The sequence below is a fragment of the Podarcis cretensis genome, assembly GCF_951804945.1.
Source record: "Podarcis cretensis genome assembly, chromosome: 2".
In the NCBI taxonomy this organism is placed as follows: Eukaryota; Metazoa; Chordata; class Lepidosauria; order Squamata; family Lacertidae; genus Podarcis; species Podarcis cretensis.
Window position 1 is genome coordinate 76,132,563 of NC_137171.1, and position 18,745 is coordinate 76,151,307.

The following is an 18,745-nucleotide window of genomic DNA, read 5'->3' on the forward strand; positions in this document are numbered from 1 at the left end:
ACTTGTGTCGGCCTGAGTTAAGGCTTGTTCTGTAATTAGCCATGAAAATGTTATCTCTTTAATCTTTTAACCGATGGAGCTGCAATTATTTGCAATGAAATGACGCCAGTTCCAGAAGAATGGGTTCCTGTTCATCCGCTGCCTCTTCTCTCCGGAATGTAATACCTTGGGTTTGCCTGTGAACATATCTGCAGTGTACTCCTGGAAAGATAACATTGTTGCCTCTGTGCAGAGAGCCCCATAAAATCCCTTGATGTTACTGCAATGTATTAGGCATGTACATGGCCCCCAAGATTTACTCTGCATCTGTGCATTTTTAAAAAATCTGCTTTTGAGCTGCTCTGCTCTCTTTCTGCTTTGATCTCTGTTTCTGGTTCCAAGTCACTCTGCATAAACAAAGCTCTGTGTTTCCCCATTCATTATAATGGGGAATTTAAACAGCTATAATTTTTCCTCTTTTGGCCAAAGTGGATGAAATGTAGGAGCTCTTCCAGAGAGGATTAAGCCCACTGAACTGTCCAGGGGCTTTGTGTGGCGGAAGGAAAGAGGTACCACTTTCCTCTGTAATTTGTTGTTGTTGTTTAGTCATTTAGTCGTGTCCAACTCTTCGTGACCCCCTGGACCAGAGCACGCCAGGCACTCCTGTCTTCCACCGCCTCCCGTAGTTTGGTTAAACACATTTTAGTAGCTTCGAGAACACTGTCCAACCATCTCGTCCTCTGTCGTCCCCTTCTCCTTGTGCCCTCCATCTTTCCCAACATCAGGGTCTTTTCCAGGGAGTCTTCTCTTCTCCCGAGGTGGCCAAAGTATTGGAGCCTCAGCTTCAGGATGTGTCCTTCCAGTGAGCACTCAGGGCTGATTTCCTTCAGAATGGAGAGGTTTGATCTTCTTGCAGTCCACAGGACTCTCAAGAGTCTCCTCCAGCACCATAATTCAAAAGCATCAATTCTTCGGCCATCAGCCTTCTTTATGGGCCAGCTGTCACTTCCATACATCACTACTGGGAAAACCATAGCTTTTACTATATGGACCTTCCTCTGTAATAGGGTTACCATATTTCAAACAGTGAAAATCCGGACAGAAAAGTTGTTGAGCTTTTTTGGCAAAATCGCGGGGGGTGGGGGGGAATGTCAAAAAAGGCACTGCCGACACGGGCTGTCATGCACCCGGAATTTTCCAGACATTTTCCTGATTTCCGCCCAGACACTGCTGCCGACTGCAGTATCCCAGATATGTCCTGGAAGTTCCAACCCTACTGTGTAATCCCACATAAGAGAAGTGGCTATCCCTGTGACCTTAAAACAATTAAGTGACTGGGTGGTGTGCATTCTTTCTTGTACGTATTTTAAAAACTTTTCAGCTTTGCACTTTCTTTCTGGAGCTAGTTTGTGTCCTCTGACAGGCCTCTACAGCCCTCCAATAAACTGTACAATCTGAGGCTGTCTATAATGCTGTGACATAGCATGCAACCATAATGACTAGTAGCCACTGATAGCCTTTGCCTCAATTAATCTGTTTAATCCCTTTTAAGGCTGTCCCAGTTGATGGATATCACTACACCTTGTGGCAGCAAATTCAACTATGTGGAGTAGTTCCAGTCCCTGATCATTTTGATTGCCTTTTTCTGCAACTTTTCCAGCTCTAAAGCATCCTTCCTGAAGGAGCGTCTCCGCCCCCATCATTCTGCCCGGACCCTGGCGGTTCCCTCACTGCGATAAGCCAAGTTACAGGGAACCAGGCAGAGGGCCTTCTCGGTAGTGGCACCCGCCCTGTGGAATGCCCTCCCACCAGATGTCAAGGAGAAGAAGAACTACTAGACTTTTTGAAGACATCTGAAGGCAGCCCTCTTTAGGGAAGCTTTTGATGTTTAACAGACCATGTATTTTAATGCTTTGTTGGAAGCTGCCATAGTGGCTGGGGAATCCCAGTCAGATGGGTGGGGTATAAATAAATTTTATTATTATTATTATTATTATTATTATTATTATTATTATGACATTACGGTACCAACAGTTTTATTACTTGATCCATTTCCTGACGATTCCTAATGTACAATTAACTTTCTTTTCTTTTACAACTGACATACACTGGGTTAGGAACTTCACTGAGTTATCTACAGTGACCCTGCAATCTCTTTCTTGGTCAATCACGGTCAGCTCAGACCCCATCAGTGTCTATGTGATGTTAGGATTTTGACCTACATGTGGCTGCATGCACATTTATTCTTATTCATGCTAAATACTTCTGAATAATTTCAGATGTCATATAGCACCCAGCCAATCTCCCCATGTTTGTCATATTGGACTTCCACCAGATGCAAAGACATGCAACTTCCATAGATCTATCACTGCATTTATGATGGTTTGCTTCTACTTTAAACGTAGCTCAGCGCAGACTGTGACATGGAATATCAGCTACCATTGTGCTGATAAGTCACTCCTCTGTTATCTAGCTAGCACTGGGACTGCGCCACCCATTTTGGGCATGGATTGATCACCTTGGTAGAAGGAGAGCCATTATCTAAAGTGATTAGTGTGCTCTTATCCTTAGAGTCTCACTCAATTAATCATGCATTGGCTGTGACTTACAACTATTTGCCGCTCCTAGCTGTCACGGTGTCAGTGAATGTTGGCATACAAGGGCGTGCTCAATTCAACTTCCTGGGCTGGTGGCAATTTCTGAGGGTAACTTTTTTTTTTTTTTAACTCCAGCAGAAGACTGAGAAAAAATGAATGGAGCCTTAATAAATAATAGTGGGAAGTGGAAAGAGGATGTTTGAGTACTACAAGCCTGTTGATGTAATAAACAAAACAGTTGAAATGAAAAAGGTTCTCATAAGTTGTGGGAAAACCAACCTTTCATTCTAATAACTCTAAAGAGAGTTAGTTGCCTGTAGGGCAGAATGAAGTCCGCCAACATCCCACTCAGAAGCAAAGTCACTAGACCCCCAGGTGGGGAAACTGTGGTCCTTCAAATGTTCTCATCATCCCTGCCAGATGGCTATGGGAGTTGGGGCTGATGGGAGTTGGAGTCCAGTAGCATCTGGACTGCTTGGCAGGGGGTTGGACTCGATGGCCCTTGTGGTCTCTTCCAACTCTATGATTCTATCTGGTGGGTTACAGAGTTTCCACTTCTACCCACCTTAGAGCAAATCTTCCCACTGAAAGGTAACCAGAGCTAAGAAAATATTAACTTGTCATAGGGCCTCACCAGATGAGAGGCTCTGAAAGGACCATATCCTGTGCTGAGAATACTGAGTTGGTGATGCTGGCTCTCAAGCATTGGGTCCCTTAAAGTGTCTGTGCCTGGTCCCAGTAATTTTCTGATTCTTTCAGTTACAGCAATGTACTGGATCCACAGCAGGTGTTGATCTCTAGACAACTTGCCCAATGAAGATGTTTCTTCCTTCTTGTTCTTTCATCAGCACAGGACCTCTCCTCATTCTTAATATGGGTGGTATCCAACTAATACAGCTCATCAACACAAGGATTTACACTTGCCCAGTGGCACTTCCCCCAAGTCATTCATGTATCACTAAACTATGATTTAGTGTTGCATCCAAACATGACCACTGTCACAGATCACATAAGATCACATCAAAGTTTAGGTGCCTCTTCACTTAGCAACAATTATGACTGGTAAATGAACTGGGAAATTTCAGAAATGTATTGAGTTGGTTTTATTAGATAATCCTAAGCCTATTAATTTCAAAATTCAAAACTGAAATTGTCCTGTGGACAATTAGATGGGATATAAAGTTATTCCAGCACTGAAATGCAAGAGCCTAAGGCTTCAGGTAACTTCTCCTGTGATCTTTTTACATCAAGGCATTTGAGTATTCCTAAAAACCACCTTCATCTTGTTGCATTCTCAGAGTGGGTCTCTTTATTATGTCTGCCATGTACTTTGACAAGGAACAATTCATTGCAGACTTTGCGGAGACTTCTTTGTTAAAATGAAATATAGAGATGAGCCTGATAGGTTGGGAAGAAAGTTGTTATTTTAGAAACCTGATATGAACAATGCTTTAAAAGTACCCAGTGTTGTGTGTGTGAATGTGCGCCTGTGAACTGAGTCTGTGTTCAATAACTCTCTCCATATCAAAACATAGATGTCAGATGGATCTATGTGTCTAGTGGTGGTAATGGTGCGGGCAAATTATGCTATGCTTTATTTATACCACTTTTTGGCCTAAAACCCCTCCCCCCCCCAATTGTGAATATCATATTCACGCAACAAAGAGATGCAATAAAATACAACTAATAATCAAAACAACATAAGGAGGTATATGTTGTGTACATTGTATATAACTGTTGCAGGTAGGTGTAGCTCAAGTTGCTGAAAGAAGTGTTTGCATGCGGTTAGAAAGGGATAGAGCAGGTTTCCTCTGCATTCCTAAACCATCCTCTGTCTTTTTTATCTCTGCGCTGATCTATCATTTGAAATTAGGTTGTTTCTCCTTTCCTTCCATTTCCCTCTCCTCACTTCTCCGTTGAACCTCAAACCATGAGGTCATCTTGGACCTGCCTCTCCAGAGAACAAAGGGACAAGCCTGGTCGCCTTCGTTTCTCCAACACAGTTAGTTAGCTTAGAAGGTTGGATTTGAGTTGGGCTGCAACAGCTCCAGGTCAGGTTGAGTGGCCCAGAGCCATCTGAAGCGGGTGAAGCATCAGTCAGGAAGGAGAGACAGGTATGAGCAAAAGGAAGAAGAAACCATAAAAAGGAGGGCGTTCACGGGAGAATAATTATCTAATTAAATTATTTGTTTTGCTGAAGCCCAGTGTTAATAACTGTTGAGATGATAAGCCATAAAAGTAAAACTTTTGGTTGACAATTTTAGTCCAAGCACTCTCATGACAATCTTGCGATAGTAAGGGCAGTGAAACTGGGTAATGTCTTCGATGGCACTTTGTGACTTCTCCCAACCAAAAGTTATTAACCAAAGGGCAGTCCAGCCACTAGGAAGGGTGCTTTTCAGTGGAAATAATTCAAGCATATGCATGTCTGAATCAGCCTAAGTTGGAGTATTTTTAATGTTTTAAAAGCAAGGAAGTGTGTGCGTATGTGTGTGTGATGGGATGTGCCCTCAGGGACACAAGAGCTAAGAAAAATAATAATAAAATCCATCACTGAAAAGTTTGTCTTTCAGTGCACAGCCAAAAACACTTGCAAATGCTGAGCCTTGAATCTGTAGTCTATTGTACAGCCTAATTTAGAGCAAAATGGGTCCCCCCCCTTTTCAAAAGAAACCTAGATTAGCTTGAATTTGTAATCACAGGATAATGTGTCACTTGCACTTTATTATGTAAGACGGGGGGACACAGGAGGAGGGGGGAGGCTGACAAGTTCACCCCCCTGCCTTTACATAGGTAAATTAATGGTAATTACTGCATTTTCACGATCAAATTGCAGTCTCGCTTAGCAACTTCTTTTTTAAACCAGCACACTTCTGGCGCCTTGTATAAATGGGAATCCTAATGACAATGACTACCCAAATGGCAGCCACAGTGTCATTCGCGGAAAAGTGATGGGCCACAGTGAAACTGCCTTACAGCCAAATGATCATATCTTGAATGGGTGCTCTTAGAAAATGAGCACCAAGCCCAACTGATAGCCTTAGAGCAACAGGTCCTATCTACGCTATACATTTAAAGCACTATCACACCAGTTTTAGGCAGTCATGGCTTCCCTCAGAGAATCCTGAGAAGTGTAGTCTGTTAATGTGCTAAGAGTTGCTAGGAGGCTTCTGTGCCCCTCACAGAGATACAATTTTCAGAGTTCCCTCGGAAGAGGGATTGGTTGTTAAAACACTCTGAGAATTTTAACTCTCAGCAGCCTTAACTAAACTTCCCAGGATTCTCTGGGGGAAGCAATGACTGCTTCAGGTGGCATAATAGCATTTTAAATGTTTAATGCCACCCAGAGCAGCTGGGGCAACCCAGTCAGATGGATGGGGTATAAGTAATAAAGTTGTTGTTGTTGTTGTTGAAAAATAGGTCCTGCTGCTTTGAGAGTAGTTCCCTCAGAGAGCTACAGTTCCCAGAATGGTTTAACAATCAACCCCTCTTCCCAACTATGTAGGAAGCGCAGCATTGTCAGGGGGGTCGAGGTCTCCTAACAATTCTCAGCGCCCTGAAAGAAACGTGACAGTTCTCAGGATTCTTGTGGAGGGGAGACATGACTGTTTGAAGCAGTGTAATACTGCTTTGCATGTATAGGGCATGTGGGGCCACAGGGGTCTAGTCTTCAAAACACGGTAGCTAATCTTTAGGTGTTCTTTCCCATGTATTGGACAAGTGTGAATTAATTTCCCCAGGCATCGCCCTGCCCCACGGTCATCACTTGTATCTTATCAGCCTGTTTGGCCTTCCTTCAGTGAGATGTTGACTTCTACCCGGCTGCCACTGACACAGTGCAGGCTCGCTCCTTGCCAGTCGTGAATCTCCTGGCAGTTTCCCCAGGTGGGAACCTCTGGAATTTGTCGGAACCGATAAACCAGAGCAGACCCTCTCCATCATTTCCCTACAATGCTCTTGAAACCTCTAAATTTGAAACTAGTCTTCCTGGAAAGTCAGACGGGGGGGGGGGAAGGTGTTTGGCGGGGGTAAATGAGTCATAAGCTTTGGCATGCTGCTCCCACAGCCTCCAACCCAAAAGCAGCAGCAGCACTTGACAGCCGCAGCCTAGGCCTCCTGTAATTGACAAAACAGTAGGAAGTCCTTTTTCATTGTTTTTGAGGGGCTGCACTCATAGATATTTCCTAGAAAAGAAAGAAAGAAAAGCTGCCTGTGTTTGTGTTTCCATGTGAACCGGCACAAGGAAATCCACAGACACCAGATGCGGTTGAGAAATAGTAGGTGTTTCGTATGCCCGTGTCTGCATAATCTCTTGCTTTTGGTATGCAGTAAACATTCCACATGTTTAAGGGAACCTCCTACACAGCTGTAGTAAGGACATTCTTAAAACTGAGGTCCAGCTTTCTGCCAAAGCAACGGTCACGAAGTTCTTGGTATTTACTTGACTGCAGTTGACGCGCACGCGCGCACACACACAGAGAGAGAGAGAGAGAGAGAGAGAGAGAGAGAGAGACACTGAATTGCATGTTTTTCCATAACTCCCACAGTGGGACTCTAATCTTAGCACTCCATATCTATCTATTCCTGCTCACTTTTCACCACTTGTGTAGGGAAGGGGGGGGGGTAGATAAAACCTAAACTATCCAAGAGAAACAGGGGAAGTAAAGGCGCTACTTGTACATTTTCATAGAATTCAAACCGCTGGAAATTGCTTGAAAGTAGCTTGTCCAATTTTTGTTAAATGGAATTAGATTTAATTTCATTTAACTTCCTCCCCATTCCTCCATGTGTTGTTAATGTATGGTTACGCTCACCCTAATTCTCTAGGTGGGGAGCCTGCAGGGTTGCATCTCTTCCCAGGCTTGGGTGGAATCTACACATATATAAAAAAAATGCTGTGAAAATGCTTTTAAAAAAAGTTTTGAAAAATATATTGAATTTCCCATAACTCACTGTCGCCATCTAGTGTCACATTTGTATATCGCACTTTACAACACACTTAAAATTTTTTATTTGCAGCTGTATAGCTGAGGCCTTGCTCTCATTTGGAAGGATGCGACCAGAGCTCTACTGCTGTTTTGTAACGGTTCTGTTTCTTTACGCATGTACAATTCTCCTAGAAGGAATATCTGCCTGTTTCCTTGGCTTTTGTTAAAACCAATCCCCTTAGCAGCTGGAGGATTCCAAGCAATTTATCACCTCAGTTTTCATAACAATAAAATTTGCCAGGCCAGATGATGTGCTAAGGCACAGCCCTGTCTGGCAGGTTTTAAGCCTAGTTTCCCTCTTCAAATCAAAACCAAGTTGGAAGGGGTTCCTAGAAGACCAACCCCAATCCAATAACATGATGTTATTTCCGCCCCCGCCCCCCCTCCCACCCCACTGGATTACCTTTGAGAGGGAATATTATGGGTGGTATTCAACACTAGTGCTACTCAGAGTAAACCTATTTAAATCAACATGCATGACTTAAATTAAACCCATTAATTTAAATGGGTATACTCTGAGTAAGTCTTAGGTGATTACCACCCTTTTTAGTAAAAGTGTTTGTGTGTGTGTGTGTGTGTGTGTGTGTGTGTGTGTGTGTGTGTTTTAAAAGCCTTATTCAACCGTTGGAAAGAGTCAAGATCCTTTTATGCCCACATTTTAAAAAAAAATGAAAACAGTCTTCATAAATTGTACTTCAACGAAGAGTATTTCCTTGACTTCTGGGTTGCAGCTGCATATGGATGAGCAAATCTGTCCATTTCAGTTTCTTGTTCTTCCCAATTTTAAGTTCTATTTGCCACATTCTGCATCACTTTGTGATCTTCCTTAAAAAAAAGAAGTCCTCACAAAACTCCATCAGCATTTAGTGTGCATTTATCCTAATATACATGCAGTTTAGTTTAGTTTAGTAATAGTGTGCATTTATCCTAATATACGCAGGTGGCCTCAGCGCCTAGGACTTGCCGATCGAAAGGTCGGCGGTTTGAATCCCTGCGGCGGGGTGCGCTCCCGCTGCTCGGTCCCAGCGCCTGCCAACCTAGCAGTTCGAAAGCACCTCCGGGTGCAAGTAGATAAATAGGGACCGCTTACCAGTGGGAAGGTAAACGGCGTTTCCGTGTGCGGCTCTGGCTTGCCAGAGCAGCGATGTCACGCTGGCCACGTGACCCGGAAGTGTCTCCGGACAGCGCTGGCCCCTGGCCTCTTGAGTGAGATGGGCGCACAACCCCAGAGTCTGTCAAGACTGGCCCGTACGGGCAGGGGTACCTTTACCTTTACCTTTATGTTTATATCCAGCTTTTCCTCCAAGGAGCTGGAGGTTTATGTGGAGCTGGAGGAGGCTTGCTCTTACAGAAAACTTTTCGTGAACGGGGTCCTCTGTCATTGCCCTCTCACCCAATGTGATTCAAGCAGTCTGTTCCGCAGAGCTGAGGATGGTATCAGAAACTCATTATGCTGTAGGGATGGGGGTGGCTCATCAGCAGAGCAACTGCATTTGTCCGTAGGAGACCCCATGTTCAATCCTGGCATCTGCAGGGAGGGCTGAGAGTATCCCTTGTCTGAAACCTTGGAAAGCAGCTGCCAGTCAGTGTAGGCAAATACTCAGCTAGGCAGTCCAAAGTTCTGACTCAATCTGTTCCTATTTGGGGAATCTTTCAATAAAGCTGTTATTTGTTGCTATGGTTATGCACTGGGAAGTACACTGGAGCAAGGTAACTTATTTAAGCAAAACCCACTGGGTCTTCTCTGCAGTTTCCCCATATAAGACTTGTCTGCTTTCCTTGATAAATCCCAACACACACACCCCACATTATAGTGCTGTTTGCAATAATGAAGGAATTCAGAGACCATGTACTGCTCGTCATGGAACAAGTGGCTACTGGGGTGGGGTGGCCATGTGTACATTGTTCTTGAAATCCCTCCAGACCACAACTATTCACACAAAGCCATCTCTGCACATGATCTTCATTCCACAGCCTGTGAGGAATTTGTTAGGCCTCTCGGGATTTTCAGACATGTTACCAGCACCTGACTCGTCTCTGACACTCCATAAACTGTTGTTGCAAAATTAGGAAATGCCATGGCAGGTTCGCAATACGAGTCAGCTGTTTCCTAATTCTGCTAGGGCCTGGGGACACAGATTGTCAAATAGACGACGTTTGAGGTACGCATACTCATGAATCAGAATTATTGCCCTATTTGCACAAGTAGATGGATGGAGAAAGGTAGCCCCACTCGCAATTTATGAGGAAATGGTTAAGAAATCTGTGAGTTAAGTAGGCCTCATTCTCATAATGTGATTGGATGAGAGCTTCTTGACTCCATTGTCCAGATCTGACGTCTCCCTTGGTTGTGGTGGGTTGTGGTTGAAAGAGACATGGTTAGAAATGGGGCCTGGCCTTTGGGTGGGAGATTTGGCCATGCTGGTGAAGACCTGTGACATAAAAGGAAGGGGACCCAGGAATTAGGAGAGAGGGGGAGAGGAAAGACAGGGTGGACTACCCGCCAAGCTTGGGTTGTTACTATTATTATAATTTGGGGGGGCTGCTGGCACTTCTGTCTCTGATGTGCAAATGAATATTGAAATATTGGTGCAAATGAAATATGAAAATGTGTCATACCGTTTTAGGGGAAATTGCTTGCAAAAATGGGTGTGAGGTAAAATTGCATACAAAAGCATGTAAAGGTAAAGGTAAAGGTACCCCTGCCTTTCGAACTGCTTTCGAACTGCTAGGTTGGCAGGCGCTGGGACCGAGCAGCGGGAGCGCACCCCGCCGCAGGGATTCGAACCGCTGACCTTTCGATCGGCAAGCCCTAGGCACTGAGGCTTTAACCCACAGCGCCACCTGCGTCCCTGGATATAAGCATAGCAAGCCTAAATAGAAGAAGCTTCCATAGATAGTGCATTGACTGTGGATCTAGGTCAGGGTTTCCCAAACTTGAGTCTCCAGCTATTTTTGGACTACAACTCTCATCATTCCTGACCACTGGTCCTGCTAGCTAGGAATGATGGGAGTTGTAGTCCAAAAACAGCTGGAGACCCAAGTTTGGGAAACCCTGATCTAGATGATATGCCACTTTGCTATTTATTCTCTTGGATAGCATGAGCCAGTCTTCTTCTTCTTTCCCTCCAACAGGACTCAAAGTGGCTTACATCCACTGATAGGGACAGAGTTGTTTTAATTTTTGTATACACCTTGAAAGTGGTTGATAAGTTGTGTCCAGCCTTCTATTTCTCATTTGGGAATATTGTGTATTCTGCTTATATTTATACTACTTTTTGCTCTTATTATGGAAAGAAGGGCAGCCATCGTCTGTTAGTCCAGAATTTAAGGGCTGGTTCAACCTGATCTACCTTATCCAAAGCATAAGTAGCACACCATGGGAAGGGTTGGTGGAGAGTAATTCTCCACTTTTACAGTACCAGATGGAGCTCGTACACGGCTGCCCTGGACACAGAAGGCTGATGTAGAGCGCAGAAGATGAGCAGAATCAGGAGTGAGGAAAGTCATGATTGTCAGCGGTGAGTTGGACTTGGAGAGTCCTATATGGGGAATGGGGGCTGCAGACCATAAAGCACATGGAAAGAGAAACTTGGCTTGAATGGTGAAATATACTCAGAGTCGCAAAGTGATTTCATGCTCTTTATTCAGCTCATAGTGGTGAGGAGGAATGAATGAATGTCCCCTCAAGGTATCTGCTTTATATACATTATTTACACAATGGGCTGAACATGATTGGCTAATTCCGGAATTCTACTGTAAGCCAATCAGGTTGTGGATTCACTTCTATCTGGAGCATGATTGGGTAGTTCCTGCCAACCAATCATACTGCTGCATTGTTCTAGGACCAATCAGACTGCTGCATTCTGAATCCTATTGTTCTAGGACCAATCAGGCTGCTGCCTTTTGGATCCTATTGTTCTAGGGCCAATCAGACTGCTGCAGTTTGGATCCTATTCAACCCAGTACATAACACCCCTCCCCTCTAAGTTCCAGTCCTGCCCGGGAGGTCGCATTCATAGTCCTCAAGGTACGCTGGCGGCCTACGTGTGCGTTGCGGCCTGGGGTGTTCCCTGGTCCGGGGTTCAGGTTCTGGCTCGTGTTCCAAGGATGCTGGCTGTGATGGGGCTGTTTGGTCTGGCGCAACCGGCTCACTCAGTCGTGGTTCTGGTTCCGGTGTCCTTTCGGCCTCGCAGGTCCTCTCTGTATTTACTGATTCTGCCTCTCCTGCTGGCCCCTCGTGCTCTATGGGCCTCACTGCCCCTCTGTTCCCTTGGGACTCCTCTGCCCTTTCCTCCTCCTGGTTTTCTCCTGGGAATCGTCGCCGTATCTGGTCGCAGTGGCGGCGCCAGCATTGCCCCCCATCCGTTAGCACCTCATACGACACGGGGCCAGTGACCCTGGTGACTGTGGCGGGTACCCATGCTGGGCCTGCCCCAAAATTCTTTGCGTACACTGGGTCCTGAGCCTCGAAGGTCCGGGGGTTCTTGCCTTCCCCCACCACTGCCTCATCCTGAGCTCTATCGGGGTGAAGGCGGTCCAATCTGATTGCAAGGCGCCGACCCATTAGTAGTTCAGCGGGGCTCCGGCCAGTCGTTGAGCTGGGGGTGCTGTGCTGTGCTAGAAGGAATGTGGCAAGGCGGTACTCCCAATCCCCTTGTGTCATACGGCGAAGGGTGTCCTTGGTGGTCCGCACCATGCGTTCTGCTTGGCCATTGGTGGCAGGGTGGAATGGCGCCGAACGGATGTGGCGGATGGCGTTCTGCGTTGTGAAGGTTTGGAATTCTCCTGACGTAAATGCAGTCCCGTTGTCTGAGACGAGAGTGTCAGGGAGCCCGTGGGTTGCAAACAGCCTGCGTAGTACCCGGATGGCTGCGGACGTAGAAGTGGACGGTACCAGTGCGACTTCCAGCCATTTGGTGTAGGAGTCCACCACTATGAAGAATGTTTTCCCCTGAAAGGGGCCAGCGAAGTCCACATGCAGGCGTGACCATGGTGCTCGGGCGGACTCCCAGGACTGGACTGGGGCCCTTGGGGGATCTGGGCGGGATTCTTGGCAGGCCTGGCAGTGTTTGACCCAGGCCTCTATCTCTCCGTCGATCCCCGGCCACCACACATAACTCCTGGCAAGGGCCTTCATTCTTACTACCCCTGGGTGTGTCTCGTGTAGGGCTGTGAGGACCCTTTTGCGGAGGGGCTGGGGAACAACGACCCTGCTTCCCCATAACAGGCACCCCTTGTGGGCTGACAGTTCATGTTTGCGGGTTGTGTAGCCGGCGAATTCTGGCCCGGGGCTGCTGCTGGGCCATCCCCTCCACACCCAGTCCAGGACCCGGGAGATGACCCTATCTTTCTTGGAATGGTGTGCAACTTCTTGTGCCTGAGTGGGGCGGTCAGGAAGCAGCTCCAGGCTCATAACCTCTTGTGCAGGTGCTGGGTCGGGGCCTGTTTCCGGTAGTGGTAGCCTGCTGAGGGCGTCCGCATGGCCCATCGCCTTCCCCGGACGGTGAATCAGTGCATACTGGTAGCTGGCAAGGAAAATTGACCACCTGAGGACGCGAGGAGACAGCACTTGGGGGGTCTGCTTTTCAGGGGCAAACAAGCCAAGCAACGGCTTGTGGTCAGTCACCACGGTGAAGGGCCGCCCGTACAAGAAATCATGGAATTTTTTTACTCCCTTCACGATTGCCAGACCCTCCTTGTCGATTTGCGAGTAGTTCCGCTCGGTTGCGTTGAGTGTCTGGGAAAAGTATGCCACTGGTACCTCTCTTCCATCCGGGAGTTGGTGTCCCAGGACAGCGCCAATTCCATAGGGCGAGGCGTCGCATGCTAGCACCACCGGCAGCCTCTCGTCGAAGTGTGCCAAGACCGAGTTTGAGACAAGCAAGTCCTTGACTGCCTGGAATGCGGCCTCCTGGCGCTGGCCCCACACCCAAGGGGCCCGCTTGTCCAGGAGTCTGTGTAGGGGCTCCGCTACCGCCGCCTTGTGGGGAAGGAAGGAATGGTAAAAGTTCAATAGTCCCAAGAAGGCCTGAAGTTCAGTCTTGTTCTTGGGTGCTGGGGCATCACAAATGGCCCGTACCTTGTCCCCAGTCGGGTGGACCCCTTCTGCGTCCACCATAAATCCAAGAAAGTCCACCTGAGGCACTCCTAGTAGACATTTTTCCCGCTTCACCTTGAGACCCGCCGTCTGGAAACGGTGCAGAACGGTGCGGAGGCGGTCCTCAAACTCCTCTGGTGTGGGCCCGGCAATCAACACATCATCGAAGAAGGGGGTGACGCCAGGAATCCCTTTAAGTAGAGAGTCCATTAGATTCTGGAATATGCCTGGTGCCACGCTGATACCGAATTGCAGCCGCTTTACCCTGAATGCTCCTCTGTGCGTCACAATCGTCTGTGCCTCTGCTGTGGCCTCATCTACTGGCAGCTGTTGATATGCTTGGGCCAAGTCCAGCTTGCCAAAAATTTTCGACCCAGCCAGGGTGGCAAGAACATGGCTGACCACTGGCACTGGGTATGCATGGGCCGTAAGGGCCTTGTTTATGGTACATTTGTAGTCTGCGCAGATGCGGACTGAACCATTAGGCTTGACGGGTGTGACAATTGGGGTTTCCCAGGGGGCATTAGGCACTGGCTCCAGCACTCCTTGCTCCACAAGCCGGTCCAATTCCTCGTCTATACGGGGTTTCAGGGCAAACGGGACCCGGCGGGCCTTGAGCCTGACCGGTCGTACTGCGGGGTCAAGCTGTAGAGCAATTGGGGGGCCCGTATACTGTCCCAATTTCCCATCAAAAACCCCCGGAAATTCCTTGCATATGGCGTCCACGTCCACTTGTAAGCTAGTGTGGTTCACCCCGGTGACGGCTAGCCCCAGTGGTCCAAACCATGCCAATCCCAGTAAGCTAATGTAGGGGCCCTTGACCACCAGCAATTCCAGTTGCCGCGTCCGCCCTCGGTATTGCACCCTGAAGGTCCCCACCCCCATTGTGGGGACCTTACGTTTCTGGAAGTCCCGGAGGGTGAATGGGGCCGGCCTGAGTTTGGGACCCCCAGTAGGACACAGTTTCCTTAAGGTCCTTGCCGAGATTATGGATAGAGTTGAACCCGTGTCAAGCTCCATGCGGCATGGGGCCCCCTCTATCTGTACGTCAACATAAATTTTCTCTACGTTGGGGTGGGGCAACTGGTATACCTGGAAGTCCGTGAGCTCCGTCGAGTTGCCTTGGTGCGTTGGGCCCCGGGACCTGGGGCTCTTGGATTGGTCATCTGATGCCTGGCGTCGGGTGGGCCGAGCCCGACACACCCGGGCGATGTGTCCCGATTTTCTGCACTGCCTGCACTCTGCGTTGCGGAAACGGCAGGTCCTCCTCTCGTGACTTTCTCCGCAACTTGCGCAGTTCCCTCCTTCTCGTCGAGGCAGCTGTGGTATGTGGGCTGCTTGAGTGCGCTGCTGTACTCGGTGCACCTCCTCCCTGTTGGATCCTGAGTCGTCGGTGAGGTCTTCATGGTGGACCCTCGGTTGGGATGGCTGGCTCGGCCGTGCCTCTTGCGTCGACCTCTCGGCAGCTTCCGTTGCCAGGGCCTCCTCCAGAGCGACCTGGAACGTTAGGTCCTTCTTAGCGTAGAGGCGTCGTTGCAGCTTCTCATCCCTCAGGCCACCGACGAGGCGGTCACGAAGCATGTTCTCCAGCTCTGAGAAGTTGCAGAACCGGGCGGCTTGGCGGAGAGAGGTCACAAACCCAGTTATGGTTTCCCCAGGGGCTTGCCGCTTTGCATAGAAGGCATTTTGACGAGCCACCACTGAGGGCTGTGGCGAAAAGTGCCCCTTCAGCTGTTCCATTATTGTTTTGTATGGAACAGTAGCAACGTCTTCAGGCGCAAGGAGAGCCCGGGCAATTTCAAATGTCTCCTCTCCGCAAACGCTGAAGAATATTGCCCTCTTCTTGGCGTCTTCTTCATCGGTGACCCCTTTGGCTTCTAGGAGGAAGGTGAAACGGGAGGCGTACGCTTCCCAGTCTCCGGATGCTGGGTTGAACGGTGAGAAGCTGCTGTCGGTTGCCATTCTGAGTTCCTTGTGTCCCGGAGCTGAAGCCTGGATACACGGTGCGAGGCAGCGGTGCGGCAGGTGGCGGTGCTGCGGTGCTGTGTGTGGCAGTCAGCTCAGCGGGATCCCACCTTCGTCGCCAGTGAAATATACTCAGAGTCGCAAAGTGATTTCATGCTCTTTATTCAGCTCATAGTGGTGAGGAGGAATGAATGAATGTCCCCTCAAGGTATCTGCTTTATATACATTATTTACACAATGGGCTGAACATGATTGGCTAATTCCGGAATTCTACTGTAAGCCAATCAGGTTGTGGATTCACTTCTATCTGGAGCATGATTGGGTAGTTCCTGCCAACCAATCATACTGCTGCATTGTTCTAGGACCAATCAGACTGCTGCATTCTGAATCCTATTGTTCTAGGACCAATCAGGCTGCTGCCTTTTGGATCCTATTGTTCTAGGGCCAATCAGACTGCTGCAGTTTGGATCCTATTCAACCCAGTACATAACAAATGGCTTATCTGGTATTGTCCTATGATGTGCTCTGCCTGAACTCTGAAAAAGAAGTGAAGGACTCACTATGTCTCCTCTGAACTTTCCACATTCTGTTGTACTTCCCACCAACACCAAGTAGTTTCTGACACATCCTAAACAGCCTTCCCCAGCCTGGTGCCCTCCAGATGTTTGCTGGCACAATTCCCATTCCACAAGTCCCAGTCTATGCTGGCTGGGGCTGATGAGAATTGCACTCCAAAACATCTGGAGGGCACCAGTTTGGGGAAGGCTAGCAAAGGATAATTTATTCCCATAATGCTAGAAACGGAGGGTAGGGTGGGGTGGGGAGAGTATATAATTTGAAACGTTGCAGGAGCTTCCCTCTTATTCTTTTTCCTCGGCACAGATAATAACATGTTATGGACACAATGGCAGCCCAGAGTAGTCGATGATTAATGGCTGCCGACTGCAGAGAGTGCACACACAGAAGGGCTATTCAGCCTAGGCAGTTTCATTATTGTGTTCCACCTACTGCTTCTAAGAGAAAGTGATCAGAAGAACAATGACCCATTTTGACAGGAGGGCAAAATGCACACAGCCAACATTCAAGGCTCCAATCAAGGAACATTGTGTCACTTCCAGATGTGGCTGATGACCAAAGACCAAAAGTACAAGTCTTGCTTTGGTGGAGTAAAGAGAGGCTCTTAAAGGCTGCTGATTAGCATGAAGCCTTTCCAGACCGAACACTGTAATATTCAATCAAAGGGGCAATCTCCCGTGTGTGCGTTCTTGCTTCCACCAAAATGAAAAAGGAATCTTGTGATTGTGATCTGTCTGGGGAACAAGGCAGAGTCACAGACAGCTGTTGAAGTTCTTGGCACCCACTGGTGGGTCAGCTTTGGCATCTGTCTCCAGGAAGTTGCGGTGATGGTACCGAAAAGCTCTGAGTTTGGAGGCAAAGTTTCATGTATTTTTCATGATAAAAAAAGGAAAGGAAAGGAAGCTTTGAGAATACAGAATGCAACCTTATGCATCCTAACTCAGTGCATATTAAAAAGGGCAATCCTTCGCATCCTTACTCAGAATTAAGTTGCACTGTGCTCAGTAGGGCTTACAGTCACTGGAAAATATATATAGGATTGCATCTGGGCAAAGCAATCACATATGATCAGGGAAGGGAGTGGTTGTTGAAGATGGACCACCAAATCCAAAACCAGGTTGGAAGGTGGGGTGGCTACCAGGGTAGAGGTCGGTCAGCTGTGTTTTCCATTTCCTTTTTAATTCCTTCAGTTTAATGTTAAAAAGACTTTCCTTCCCATTGGATGCAATGGCAGTGGGGAGGCAGCTGTGTTTGACAGCTGATTTTGGGTGACATGAAATGGTGACAGATTCTTAGTTATGTGATTGATCGTTGTTATATTATTATTATTTTACTACCATGATGGGGCAGAAGCCCTTGTGGGCTTTTCTGCCTCAGGTTCCAAAATATCTTGACCAGCCTTGAATCTTCTGTGCCTTGACCCTGAAGTGAAGTGGGGGCACCTTTTGCTGTTCTGCCTCAAGGAATGGAAAAAACCCTTTAGTTGAGATATCAGTATGGCAACTTCAATAAAAGAAGGGTTCGAAAACCTGAGATGAGCCTCCACAACCACAGGAGGCTCCCTGCTTCAGAAACGCACACTGTGTGAAGGGCAGTCTGCTGCAGGCCTGCTTTAAAGAGCCATAAGAAGAGGGAGCAGGGACCATGTTGTTGCTATGACTTGCCTAGTCAGTGCCTACTAGCATAAAGGTAAAGGGACCCCTGACCATTAGATCCAGTCACGGACGACTTTGGGGTTGCGGTGCTCTATTTATCTACTTGCACTTTTGACGTGCTTTTGAACTGCTAGGTTGGCAGGAGCTGGGACTGAACAATGGGAGCTCACTCCATCGAGGGGATTTGAACCGCCGACCTTCTGATCGGCAAGCCCTAGACTCTGTGGTTTAACCCACAGTGCCACCCGCATCTTCCCTACTAGCATAGCAGGCCCTTATTTACACTAGAGTTTTTCAATTTTGTTGCAATGCAAACAATGATAATAGGCTCATTATGATTCCCAGTGGACTGGAGTGTGCATTAGCAACTAACTGGCGGTTTTGTGGAAGGTTATGTCTATTTTTTTCTGTTTAAGAGGATGCAGATGCCGTGATCAATAGTCTTTATTGGAACTGCTAGGAGATGCTCACCAACCCCTGAGTTGGTTGGCTGCTTACTTCCCACAATCCTTAGAGGGTCATTGCCTATCAGGTGAGGGCCAGGTTTAAAATCAGGCTTAAAATCATAGCTTGGCTATGAAGCCCACCAGCTGACCTTGGCCTGGTCCCTATCAGCCGCACCTAATTATGTTGTTATGCAGATAAAATGGGATCAGAAATAACAATTCACATCACTTTGAGCACTTGCGAGGACAAGTGGAATACGAATGCAAATTATGTTCCTGTGGCTAGCACCTTCCAGGATTATTGCATACCCTCCAACATTTCTCCAGTGAAAATAGGGATGTCCTAAGGAAAAGCAGGACATTCCGGGATCAAATCAGAAACTGGGATGGCTCCTGTAAATCCAGGACTATCCCTGGAAACTAGGAACACTTGAAGGGT

General features: G+C 47.6%; 1 protein-coding gene across 1 annotated transcript; it reads right to left on the reverse strand.

Moving 5' to 3' along the window:
- Positions 1–13,410: 13,410 nt before the first annotated feature.
- Positions 13,411–15,825, reverse strand: LOC307210523 (uncharacterized protein). Its single transcript, XM_079966449.1, has 2 exons — positions 14,757–15,825; positions 13,411–13,855 (listed from the first exon to the last, which is right to left on the reverse strand). Exons 1-2 carry the CDS (start codon positions 15,624–15,626, stop codon positions 13,817–13,819), a joined length of 909 nt encoding a protein of 302 aa, XP_079822575.1. The 5' UTR covers positions 15,627–15,825; the 3' UTR covers positions 13,411–13,816.
- Between the last annotated feature and the right edge of the window lie 2,920 nt (positions 15,826–18,745).